The 13,499-nt window shown below is 35.9% G+C and overlaps 1 protein-coding gene across 1 annotated transcript in view; it reads left to right on the top strand.

The window, feature by feature from the left end:
• frk (fyn-related Src family tyrosine kinase) overlaps nucleotides 1-8,123 on the top strand; it is a 38,195-nt gene extending 30,072 nt beyond the window's left edge. Inside the window, 3 exon segments of the mRNA XM_030127960.1 lie at nucleotides 2,117-2,298; nucleotides 5,482-5,647; nucleotides 6,785-8,123. Coding sequence (XP_029983820.1) covers nucleotides 2,117-2,298; nucleotides 5,482-5,647; nucleotides 6,785-6,993 — 557 coding nt within the window. The 3' untranslated portion in view covers nucleotides 6,994-8,123.
• The last annotated feature ends 5,376 nt before the right edge of the window (nucleotides 8,124-13,499 follow it).

Here is a 13,499-nt window from a genome sequence, read left to right as displayed (position 1 = left end):
TAAAGGAGTAGGTGATGGTTCCAATGTAGAAAAGTGAACCTATAGACGTTATCTGATTTTTGTCCTCCTCTCTTCTGAGCTACGCTCCGTGTTATTTGTGTTGATCCTGGCGCCATGTGCACCACAATAAGTGTCCATGTGAAACACAACAGTGGAACCAATGTTTAGCAGCAGCGAAATTAAGGAAACGAAGCTTCGATTCAGGAAAATTGTAATCGAATAATTCTTTTAATCGATTCAGCTCTAAAAATATCACCAAACAGCTCCAACAGATCCACTATATTGCTATTATTAATATCTGAGACATGTTACGTGCTTAATGTGTGACCTTGTGGACACACATGCTGTGTCGGAGTGTGAGAGATGCAGCGTCACGTCCATCAGACCGAGGGTCACCACAGAGCTCAGGTAGAATTGATGTTTGCAGCCCTGAGACGTCTGTGCTCGGACACATCAACCATAATTCAGACCACACGCCCATCGACGCCGACATCCCACAGATAGGACATGTTCAAAGTCACACGAACATGATGCAGAAACCCTAACTCAGTCCAAAACTATTTTACAGGAATAAGTTTTAATGGTGTGCCTTAAGCAGCCCTGTATTTGAATTTCTTGTTTTATTCAGCCACCAGTCTATAATCTACAGACTATGAACAGCATTTACCAAAACAATTATCACCTCTTATTCTTAATAGAGGGTGTAACAAGAGATAAAGAGAGGGTAAGCACTAAAAAAACAAGAAGTTCTTAATCTGTGTTGAAAAGGAATGAAAATCATGTACAGGTATAGCTTTAATGCCATAAAAAGGCCCCTATATATGTTATTAACATGCATTGTAATGAAATAGATGAACAAGTTGAAACTGAGGCCAATGCATTAGTATTTAAATTATTATTAGTCATTTTAATACCACATACAAACCTCAAGGGGTTGGTTCTAAAAAGCTTGAAATTATCTGAAGTTCTCATCATAAATATTAACTCAGTGTTTCAGTCGTTAATCAATATTATCAGTACTAATGGTCATTACATTTCCATTATATAATGAGTTACATACATATTTTATGATTTACATATTGCTCCATCAACATGGTTTTATGTCTGGGCTAGGTTCAGCTAACAGAACTGTTAGAATGACTGTCACTCAATGCCTGGAGAAGTTTAGTTTCACTGAGTCAGTAAACTAGTGCTTAGCATTAGCTGACCTCTGACCCCTCAGGCTCTCATTGTTCTGCCTCTTTTCCCCAGAAAGCGAACGCAGCAACAGCTAAATGGCAAACTACTGGCCTCCGAACAGCAGCTCGGAGACCAGTGGGTGACATCACAGTTCCTCCATGCACTCAGCCATCATGTATACCATCAATGTTTCTTTGATACGTGTTGAAAAGCTGTAATGGAGACAAAAGGCCAGACAAAAGAGCAAATGTGTTATTTATAGATTAACCCTCCTATTATCCTTGTGGTTACTTTGACCACATTCAGTGGTTATTATTAAAAAAAAAAAAAAAAAAAAGTTGATTTTTTTTTGCTTCATATTTCATGACTTTTCCTAATTTGGTGGGGACAAATGATTTAGCATAAAATTGTCATGATGATATTTTTTCAATGTGCTGAACACATATTATACACATTGGGGTCAGTTTAAAACTGGTACACCTACCATCCCCATACCTGCTGGTTCAGAGTTGATATTTTTGAGTTGATCCATAACACGGGGAGGAGAAAACAACTATTCCCACCAGAACTTTGATACTTCTGGTGGTGTGGGCATGTGGGAAACAACTTGACTTGTGAACTCCTGCCAAAATGAAGAAGCCAGTATAGGCTTAAGAGATGATCACATCCAAGTCTGTCCAACTACACATACCTCCCCTCTAATATTATCATGTCATGTATAATAATAATAATAATAATGATAATAATAATAATAATAATAATAATTAATAATAAATAAAGTGCCTGACACAAAAAACTGGGTCAACAATTTTATGTAAATCATTTCCTGGAGGTAAATATCCCTGAGCTCAGATGTGTTAGTAACATTTGAGGATAATAGGAGGGTTAATAAAATAAAAGGATGTAATATTTATGTGACTTTGGTGTCTGTTTCCAGAGGATAAGGGCACCACCATCCGGATCTCTGACCAGATTGAGATGGCGGCCCAGGTGGCATCAGGTATGGCCTACCTGGAGCTGCAGAACTACATCCACAGAGACCTGGCAGCCCGGAACGTTCTGGTGGGCGAGAACAACGTCTGCAAAGTGGCCGACTTTGGCTTGGCCAGAGTCTTCATGGTGAGTTTTACAACACAGAGACGCTGTATTCTGTATGAGTCACAGTCCTATGACGAATGCCTCCCTGTCAATGAAACGAGCTGTAATTATACACACAGCTCCAGTCATGGATCAACACGAAGTTTCACTATAGAATAGATCTGAATAGAGTAGAATGCCTTTATTGTCATTATACATATGACAAGGTTCAAGGTTTGAGTTGCATTTTAGTGACATTAAGTGCCAAAAATTCAAGTTCTTGGTTATGGACTAAAAATATATCAGTTTAGGGTCAAATTTTCTCAGGAATCTGAATCTGAAATCATTTATGCAAAATCTTTTGTGGTTTTCAAATCACTGAGCCTTTATTGATACAAGGTTGAAACAAAAAAACATGAAATTTCACCTATGCACTACTTGATTTAACCATTTGATTTCTGTCAAAAATCAAACATAACATGTACTTCTGCTCATAAGGCACAAATTCTTCACTAAAAGTCTAGTCCTTTCTCAGGTCAGCCAATGCAGCCTGGATGGCTTTCGTCTTGGCATCTTAGCCCTATTCAGTCAGTCTGAAATTTAAAAAAAAAAAAAATCAATTAGGCATTCCTCCATAACATGTGTAAGAGTTGTTTTATTAGTTTAACTATAAATTGATATATAGAAGCCTTCCTAAAGTGATTCTGGCTAGCTAAATTAGCTTCATCATTGACAGAGCAAGTCCAAATCTAACAAATTGGTGGGCAGTTTCAAAAACGAATATGAAAATTTGGTTGTAAAAAAAAAACAAACTTGATCTCACTTTAGGAAAGTAAATGGGCCTAAATAATATAAACTAACTGTAGCCCATGTAGGTGGGCATAATTGATAAAATTTTGGAGGCTAGATATTGAAAATTGAGTGATTGCAAGTTTTTTTTTTTTTACAATGGTATGTATTTTTTTCACAAACTAAAACCTGATGGGGGTAGGGTTAGTAAAAGTAATGATTTGACTTATCTAATATTAGAATATACTTAATTGTTGGGTAATGCAGTAAAATAAAGAGAATGGTGTATAATACATACAGATTTATGATAATATCAACTCTACATAAAGAATTCTAAGTCAAATTTTTACCTAGAAGCCAAAAAATCCAAACAACATTGTCACAGGACGTCTTCTGAGGAACTGGCTGATATGACGTCATTGACTTTTAACTGAAATCCCTGAAACTGATACTCATTCAAAAGGCCAGACCATAAGCTTTTCTTCAATGGTTAAAAGTAAGCCAGTTCAATGAAAATTTGCAAGCAGCAACAGGATTAATATGGGTTTTCAAATTATTTGTCACTGAAAAAGGGTAATTTTTGCCCACTTTTCAGCAAACATCATGCAAAAAGTCACACAAGGACAAGTGATACACATTTTTTGATGTTATATTCTGAAACTGCACAATTTTTCCAATAAATTCAACACAAGACACTGCATGAAAGATATACATTTATTCCACATTATTTTTTTCACAATAATGTCACAATAATGATACTCAAAGTTTCAACCTTGTCATATGTACTACAAAATAAATGAGACAACTCTCTTGTGGTGCATAGTACAGAACAGTATTAAAGATAAGAAAAAAAAAGTGTAACAGAATAAAAACAAGCATGTCAACCAACCAAGAAACAGTAGAGATAAATATCTATTGCTCTTTGTCCCTGGCTGGACACTAAAGATGTATGTTAAATATATATCCTTATTTGAGCTATTGTCACTGTAATGTGTTCAGTACCCATATTGCACTTGGTAAAATGTGCTGCTAAATCTGGAGGTGCAGGCCTGGGTGGATCTGTACCTCTTCCCTGAGGGCAACAGTGAAAACAGGCTGTGTCCGGGATGTGAACCGTCTCTATCTCTATTTTTGCATTTGGTTGGTGTCCAAAAGTGTCAGTTACCCTTTAATCAGGGGTGTAGAATTAGGTAGAGAAGTTAGGGACACGTCCCTACCAATATCCAGCCACAACTGTGTACTCACTATCAATCCAACCGCTGTCTGCAGTGTTTAGTCAATGATTATGGCACACAAAGGGTTAATAGTCGGTCTCTGTTAGAAGTCCCGCCTCTAACCTAAATATCGCTCTCTGATTGTCTCTGCGGTTTTGCTAACGCACATGTGATTGGGCGTCCCTGATGTCACTCCATCTACTTGTAAAATGAACCTGTTAGTTGGACAGTTGCACTGCTAGTGTAAGTTGTCAATATGTTTGGCATTTGTTCTGCATGGGTCATGTCAGATAGACAGATTTTAATATCAGTGGTGTCATTTACATTTACATTTGTATTTGTGTCTGTTCACCTGCGTGCGTGTGTGCTCGGTAATTAGGATTGGAAGGATGTCAAAGAAAAGAAAACTGGTCAGAAGACGCTTTTTTAGGGGTCAAAGTGTAAGTTAGTTCAAGGTATAGAACTGTAGAGGCCGAACAATACAGATATTGAATGAAAGACACTATTTAATGCCAAACAGATACACTTTTTTAAAAAAGTTATTTTATGTACTATTTTCATGTATTACTATGGAAGAGAGCAACTGTTTAAAAAACACAAAGAAAATTTGTGGGGAAAATACAATAAAACCTCAAATTCTAAATGTGATTCTACATGTGATTTTATCCATATTTTTGGGGAATAAATTACATGTAATAACTGAAAGAAAAAGCCTTTTTTGCTCAAGCAATAACTGTACCATCAAACTCTATGATCACTGTATCCCTTATCTGTTCATATGTTATGAATCAACATATTTATGTCAGGTGACAGACAGTAGAGGCAGGAGGAGGAGAGGCTGAAAATTCACAGGTGAGGTTAAATAATAATGGATGTGTTAGTCATGAGAACAACACTGCAGAATGCATTAAATTTTTGTATCGTCTTTAGATATTCAGATATGCATTCTAAACATGTTGATTACTGATTTTTTTTTTTTCTGACTGATTGTTTGCTCTTTTGATCAGCTCTACATGATGTGAAATTATGATTGCAAATGCAAAAAAAATCATCAACTTTCAGGAGTGCTGCCTTGGAGCACTTTTGTGTCCCCACCAATGTCAAAATCACACCTACTCCCTTCCCTTTAATGTTTCATTTCTAAGACAAGTGTTCAAGTTCAGTGTTGAAGCTAAGCCATGATCAAATGTAAAGCTTCATTTTCTGTCTGTTTTGTTTGTAGAAAGAGAATGAAATGGTGTACGAAGCCAAAGAAGGCACCAAGTTTCCTGTGAAGTGGACGGCTCCTGAGGCCATCCACGACAACAAGTTCACCATCAAATCTGACATCTGGTCCTTTGGGATTTTACTCTATGAGATCATGACGTTTGGGCAGATGCCTTACCCAGGTAACAGTCTTTCTATGTATTAATCCTTTTGTTGGGTTTTGCAGGTCCTTAAAATGTCTCAATTTCAATCAAATCACAGGTTTTAACAGTTCTGTTTTAGGCTCTTTTTTTACCCATAAAGACCTAAACATCCACCAGTGACCAAAAGTAACTACTGATCTAAACTGGTTAATACCTGTTGATCCACTAATCTTATCAATACATGTAAATAATTAATGTAAAATGCAGTTTGTCATCTTTTCATGGTCATCAGATATGACCCATTTGGACATTCAGAGGTTCCTTGGTGAACATGGAAACACCGTCATCTTTCTACAACACTGATTCACCTGTAAAACCCTTGGAGGTGGATCAATGACAGTGGATGGTTTATGTTCAGTTAATGATATATTTTGTAGAAAAAGTTCCTTTTTTTCCCAAATTTTTTTCTGTTTTGATATAATTACCTTTGAATCTACTCTTGCTTTTATGAACATCTACATGATCAGATAATTAAGGAATAGGAAAATACTTGATTTTCACTGAAAAATACAAAATGCATAGGGTAATATTTTAATACACGGTAATAAATCACTTGGGAAAGACAAAAAAAAAGTTGTGACAAAAAATTATGGATATTTAAGGGTTAAACACATGCTAATCAGAGAAACTAGTTTCCTTTCAGATGAAATCATATATATGTATTTTGGCTGTTTGTCAAAAGTTAACCTGATAACCATATTTAAAATCTTAAATATGATTTTAATACATTATTACTTGACAATGAATTTTAAGCATGCTGGATGTTGGACCTCTGGGTTTAGGGGCATTAGAGTCCCATTGCCCCCAGCAAATGCCAAAACTCACACCTATACCTTACGTTTGATCTGTTCTGGGGTTTTTGTTAATGTTGGATTTCACCCACCAGAAAACAGAAATTCTTAACCAGAGTAGAAGAATGGCAGTGTAAAGAAAAGTAATTCTAATTTTCAAATGATTATGAATAATTAATATTTCTTTTTCTGCAGTTAGGTCCCCCAAACGGTACTTGGTATAAAACGTCTTAAATGTAACTAGTGAAAGCTGTTGAAGTCTTGTTTGAATCCCACGTTATGCAGGATGTTGAATGAACTCCTCATGTCCTTCTTTTTCTTTCAGCCATGACCAACTACCAGGTGGTCCAGAAGGTTCCCCAGGGCTACAGGATGCCGTGCCCCCCAAACTGCCCCAAAATCCTCTATGACATTATGACGGACTGCTGGAAACAGAATGAACTGGATCGGCCCACGTTCGAGACGCTCCAGTGGAAGCTGGAGGACTTCTTCGACATGGACGTGACCTCGTACGATGACGCTGCCCGTTATTAGACCAAACACAAAGGAGAGCGTACAGAAGGAGCCAAAAGAATCAAAACACCGGAGTCCAATGTAAGCGGAAATTCCATTCATTGTTGTCACTTACGGGATGAATGCAGCAAGGACACTTTTACAGAACCAGTCCGATGGAAGCCCTGGTGTGTCTTTGTTCAGGAAGTCGACGCTCGTGCAGACGGACTGAAACACACTTGTTTGATCTGCCTCTGGATGGACCGGTTCTTCTCATACTCTGCATAGTTTCCACATTCTTTCCACCTGCCCATCCGTTACCGACAGCCTTATGACTCACATTCCCCCAGCGCCTCAGTCTGTTCGTCACTGCTTCGTAGAGTAAACCCAGTCCATCGTTCATAACCAGTGGGAGCCTACAGAGGCCCTGATCGACAACCCACTGCTCCAGTTATTATAAAACCTTTCAAGTCCACTTCTCTCATCACAAAATCCAAACTGTCTCACTTTCATTCCTTTACACTTCATTGTCTGCACATTGTACTACTAAGTCATTAGTGCACAGATCGATCCACTGCACTCTTGTTAAACATTTAACATTAGCATTTGTTAGCATTTTAACCAGTTATAAGAGATAGAAATAAATGATCTGAGATGATTCACTTATTTCTGTCTTGTAAGTTTGTAAATCATTCAGTTTATAATGTGAATCTGCTTTGGCTGTAATATCATGTTCTGTTAATTTTCGGTACCTATGAAGTAATTCAAGAGCATGCAGTTTTATTTTGTATCTATGTTCATGAATGCACTTTTCTTTTTAGAGTTTTGGGCTCTTTACCCCTAAACTGACAATACGAAAAGCTCTGTTTTCATAATCAGTATGTTTTGTTCTGGTCTTACCACAGTGGGATGTTTGACTGGATGACTGAACGAGATGACACCAGACTTGATTCCTTTATTGTTATTGATTCTGTTAAATCTGTTCACAGTCTTTGTGATCATCCGTCAAATCAACACTGACTAATGAAACGTATGGATTATGTCGCTGTGATTTTCATATGTTTTTAGTGAAACACAATCTTGTTATATTGTAACTGTGACTGTTTATATAATCAAACTGTATTTTAACAAATTGGTCTTATGTAATATAATTAAATGGATTATATTTAGTTTGTTTGTGCATGCACCGTTCACTTTCATTGTCGGTTCAACAAAGACTGGAGTTTTACCTGAAGTTAGATGAATCTACTTTTAGAGCAGGACCACCTTATATGGGTTCTTTGTTTTAACCCACCACGGCTTTTGACAAACAGATGTCTATTGATCATCATCTGGTCTCATAATCCTTTAATGTCTGAAATATACATCGTCCAAGTATGTGTTTTCAAATTTGTGCATCTCATATATGAAGGATTGAAACATTCTCTTATTTTCTGCAGCTCCCTCTATCTGCTTTTTTTCATTTTACTTGTTGCAGTGGGTTTTTTTAATGAAATGAAGGGAGAGATGGAGCTGGCAGCTCTTCCAAGGGGTACCCCGCCTTCGCCCACAGGTAGATGAGATAGGCTCCAGCACCCCCCATGACCCTGGTGAGGATAAAGCAGGTTCAGAAGATGAATGTATGAAAGCAGAGAGAACTGACATACAGTCACAAAAAAAACTATTAGACCACCCTTTGTTTTCTTCAATTTCTTGTTCATTTTAATGCCTGGTTCAACTAAAGGTACATTTGTTTGGACAAATATAATGACAACAATAAAAATAGCTCATATTAGTTTAATTTCAGAGCTGATATCTATCCATTTTTCATGGTTTTCTTGATGATAACCAAAATCACTTCAGTTCTTACATCAATAGCTGTGGCATTGTACTGCCAAAACAGTGCTTTTAGGTATTCCATGTTTTCTGTCCGTTTTAGTCACATGATACACACAGGAGTTAGTCCTTGATTGCACAACCATTGTTTTTGATGACTTTTGATGGTCTATTAATTTTTTCCAGGACTGTATGTTATCTGAAGTCGATTAAAATATTAACATCTTTAAATGTTCACATGCAGCACTTGTACCTTATGTCTGTTTCAGATGATGAAGCAACGGACAGAACAGTCTCATTAAAATAAATAAATTCAGCAGCAATATTTGAGACAAATTTCCACTTGTCATTACAAAACTGGACAAAATATAGGGACGCATTATATGTCAGAAAGGTGTCATTCCTTTTAAATATCTTTATACTCCAAGGAAAAAAGCATACAGCTGTTTGTGTCAGTTATCGTTTCTCTTTAGCCCCAGCCTTCTATCCAGAGTTTGAGCTGCTGTGATTCAGAATCAGACACAATCATAAGACATGAGAATAATGTAAGAGGACAACATACTGTATGTGCTACATACAAGTAATGTCCACAGCTGAAAGAATAACTGTATAAAAGTTTAACATAGTACCAGCTCTGAAAGATTCTCCTACTTTCTGCAGCTCCCTCTCTCTGCTTTTTTTCATTTTTACTTGTTGCAGTGTATTTTTCTTTTTATGAAATGAAGGGAGAAGATAGAACTGGCAACTCTTCCAAGGGGTACCCTGCCTTTGCCCACAGGTAGTTGGGTCAAGCTCCAGCACCCCCACGACCCTAGTGAGGATAAAGTGGGTTCAGAAGATGAATAAATGTATAGAGAGATAACTGACATACAGTCGCCAAAAAAAAATTCTTAGACCACCCTTTGTTTTCTTCAATTTCTTGTTCATTTTAATGCCTGGTACAACTAAAAGTACATTTGTTTAGACAAATGTAATGATAACAAAAATAGCTTGTAGTAGTTGAAGTCCAGAGCTAGTATCTATCCATTTTTCATGGTTTTCTTGATGATAACCAACATCACTTCAGTTCTTACATCAATAGCTGTGGCATTGTACTGCCAAAACAGTGCTTTTAGGTATTCCATGTTTTCTGTCTGTTTTAGTCACATGATACACACACGGGTTAGTACTTGATTGCATAACCATTGTTTTTGATGACTTTTGATGGTCTATTAATTTTTTCCAGGACTGTATGTTATCTGAAGTCGATTAAAATATTAACATCTTTAAATGTTCACATGCGGCACTTGTACCTTATGTCTGTTTCAGATGATGAAGCAACGAACAGAACAGTCTCATTAAAATAAAACACATTCAACAGCAGTATTTGGGACAAATTTCCACTTTTCATTACAAAACTGGACAAAACAGAGGGACGTATTATATGTCAGAAAGGTGTCATTCCTTTTAAATATCTTTATGGTCCAAGGAAAAAGCATACAGCTGTTTGTGTCAGTTATCATCATTACGCATTTTTAAATTAAACATAAAATGATCATTTCTCTTCAGCTCCTAGCCTTCTATCCAGAGTTTGAGCTGCTATTATTCAGAATCAGACACAACCATAAGACATGAGAATAATGTAAGAGGACAACATACTGTATGTGCTACGTACAAATAATGTGCACAGTTGAAAGAAAAACTGTATAAAAGTTTAACATAGCACCAACTCTAAACAGCAGAGTATTTTAGTACATTTTATTTAACCCTTTCGTGCATGAATTATGAGAACCTTAATCAAGATTCTTTTCCAGAGGGTTTTTATTCGACTTTAGGCATGAAAAAAAACAAACAAAAAAAATGCAATTGAAATTTTTTTATGAACCTGTTTTTCATAGATTTGCAAAAATGTCCACTTAGGTAGACATCATGCGTTTAATTTTAGCAGCAAAGAAACATGTATTAACTGATACATTGTGTGAAAACTCTGAAACAAAACAATTTTTAATGCTGGTAATCTGATGTTTTCTCACATTTTAACACACTCTAATACTGGTTACTACTTACTTCATGGAGATAATATGCTAAAAAAAAAAAAAAAAAGATAAAAAAAAAAAAGTCTAATACAGGGATGTCAAACTCATTTTAGTTCAGGGGCCAGATTCAGCTAAATTTGATCTGAAGTGGGCCAAACCAGTAAAATATTAACATAATAATATATAAATAATGTCAACTCCAAACTTTTCTCTATGTTTTAGAGTGAAAAAAGTTCATTTACATTATGAAAAGGTTTATATCTACAAACTATCCTTTCAAAAGATGTGAATAAAATGAACAAAATGAAAAAATAAGTGTAATTTTAACAATATTATGCCTCAGTTTATCATTTACACTTGTTCATTATAACTTACAGATCACAGTGGATCTACAAACATACAAAACATCGAGTAACAGGCAGAATATTGTTAAAATTGTATTTACTTCACTTAAGACATTACAGGTTATTCACATTTTTTGCAAAATTATACTTTGTTTTAGTATACATGAAAAATATTTACATTTACAAAGAGAAAAAATTGGAATTGTCATTATTTATATGTTATTATGATAGTATTTTACTGGTCCTGCCCACTTGAGATTGAATTGTTCTGAATGTGGAACCTGAACTAAAAGGATTGTTAATATCTTCAGTGTAATTTTTGCATTTCACAGCTTCATCCCAAGGGCCGGACTGGACCCTTTGGCGGGCCGGATTTGGCCCCCGGGCCACATGTTTGACACCCCTGGTCTAATAGCAATCAGCAGTTGATTTACAGTCAAACATGTTATTGCAGATCAGGTTTATCAAGAACAGTAAAGTTACAGTAATGGTATCAATTACAGTGTATGAGATGATGCATAAGCTGATATGGAACTAAAATAACAAAATCCATGAATATACAAGAGAACAGCTGTAGAGTAGCTGTCCACTGTAGTGACCACTATGCATGAAAGGGTTAATAATAGGTGTATTCACTGAACAGGTGGCACATATGTTTCCCCTACAGGACTCGGTCAGTTCATGAACAGGCTGAATGCTGAGTGTATTTACCTAAACTGGCCACAGGGTGGTGCTCACATTCCTTATCCTGTCAGTCCCTCACCACCTCCTCATCTTCCGTGTCCTCTTATGTTTTATTGTATCCAGTAAAGTCAGTCATTCTCTACCATTTAAGGTCATCAGTTATGACAGTGGAAGCTTCACCGTACTGTTAAACATGTTGTTTTAGTGTGTGCAGTAAAATCCCTCTGACATGTTCCCTTACAGAGGAGGAGGATGGTCAGACGCTGTTAGTATTACCAAATCCAGGTGATATCTATTATATCTGGATGATAACTCTTGTTTAATTTTTTTTTTTTTTTTGGTTAATTTTGTTGAATTTTGATCATTTTAAAAATCATTTATGTCTTATTTTGTTCCCTTTTAAAGTTGCTGTTTTTTTGTTTTTTTTTCTTCAGCCTTTTTGAGCTCAGACATGTTCATCTTGAATAACTTTTTCTTATTTTCAGAATCAGATGAGAAAATTCCAATTTGTTTTTGGTAGATGTAAGAATATGAAATATTCCTCTGTTTTTTGATCACTGACCTTGTGCATGTGATGTGATAATATTCGAGCATTGGTGACATAACTCATATTGTCAAACCATCCCAGACTCTTCTTTGAAGATAAAATTTCAGTTAAATTTCAGGTATTTTTAGTGAATCATGTCATTTTACGAGACATGGTGCACCCATTCTACCTCAGACAAAAACAATGTGGGATGATTGAAAAAAAATCAGACAAATTGCACTATTTATTTATTTATTTATTCATTTATTTATTTATTTGTAGGATCTTGGATCAAATCTAGTCTTAGTTATCACTAAAATTAATGTGTTTGTCCAAACTTTGCCCTCTTTATATGTGGAATACCACTACACAAAGATCAAAAACTTTATTCAATGGAAACACCTTATCCATTAAACATTCAGAATCAACACATTTGGAAAAACATTGTTTGAGTGATTGTCAAGAGGAGAAATGGAGTTAGGACTCCAACACAGACAACATGTATTAACACAAGCATAGATAAATCTGACATACTTAAACAGAATAAATTTGATGAGGTATTCTTGTGAAATGTATATGATAACTCAGGTGTAGTTTTGACCTTAATTATTTACAATCTTTAATCCATATTAGCAGAATTGTCTTCACATTCTCTCTGAATAAGGTACAATCATAAATACTAGAGTTTGATGTATTTAAGATGATATTTGTGCAAATATAAAGTACAGTCTATCCACAAAGAAATGTTATGACACATCTTTTTACTGTTTTTATTTCCAGAGGTCTTCATTTATTGTTGAATTTACACAGCAATTTTATTTTGTCTGGAAAAAAAAATCAAAACACAGTTTTGACAGCTTTAATATACTGTCATGGCCAAAAATATGGGCACCCTTGCACTCAGAAAATATCACAGAAAGTTGCTGCAATTGCAAATGTTTTGACGTTCACATGTTTATTTCCTTTGCATTGGAACAGCATCAAAACTAAGAGAAACAAAGTCCAACTTGAACTGAAAAAAATGCACCCTGCCAAATTGTGAAAAATAATTGCATTTCAAACATGAGATTCAGCTGTAATTTTTATTTAGACCAGGGGTCTCAAACATGCGGCCCAGGGGCCAAATGCGGCCCGCCAGAGTTTCCAATCCGGCTCGTAGGATGT

Source organism: Sphaeramia orbicularis, chromosome 24 (genome assembly GCF_902148855.1).
Source record: "Sphaeramia orbicularis chromosome 24, fSphaOr1.1, whole genome shotgun sequence".
NCBI lineage: Eukaryota > Metazoa > Chordata > Actinopteri > Kurtiformes > Apogonidae > Sphaeramia > Sphaeramia orbicularis.
Note: the sequence above shows the minus strand (reverse complement) of the source record. Positions and strands in the feature narration are given on the sequence as shown.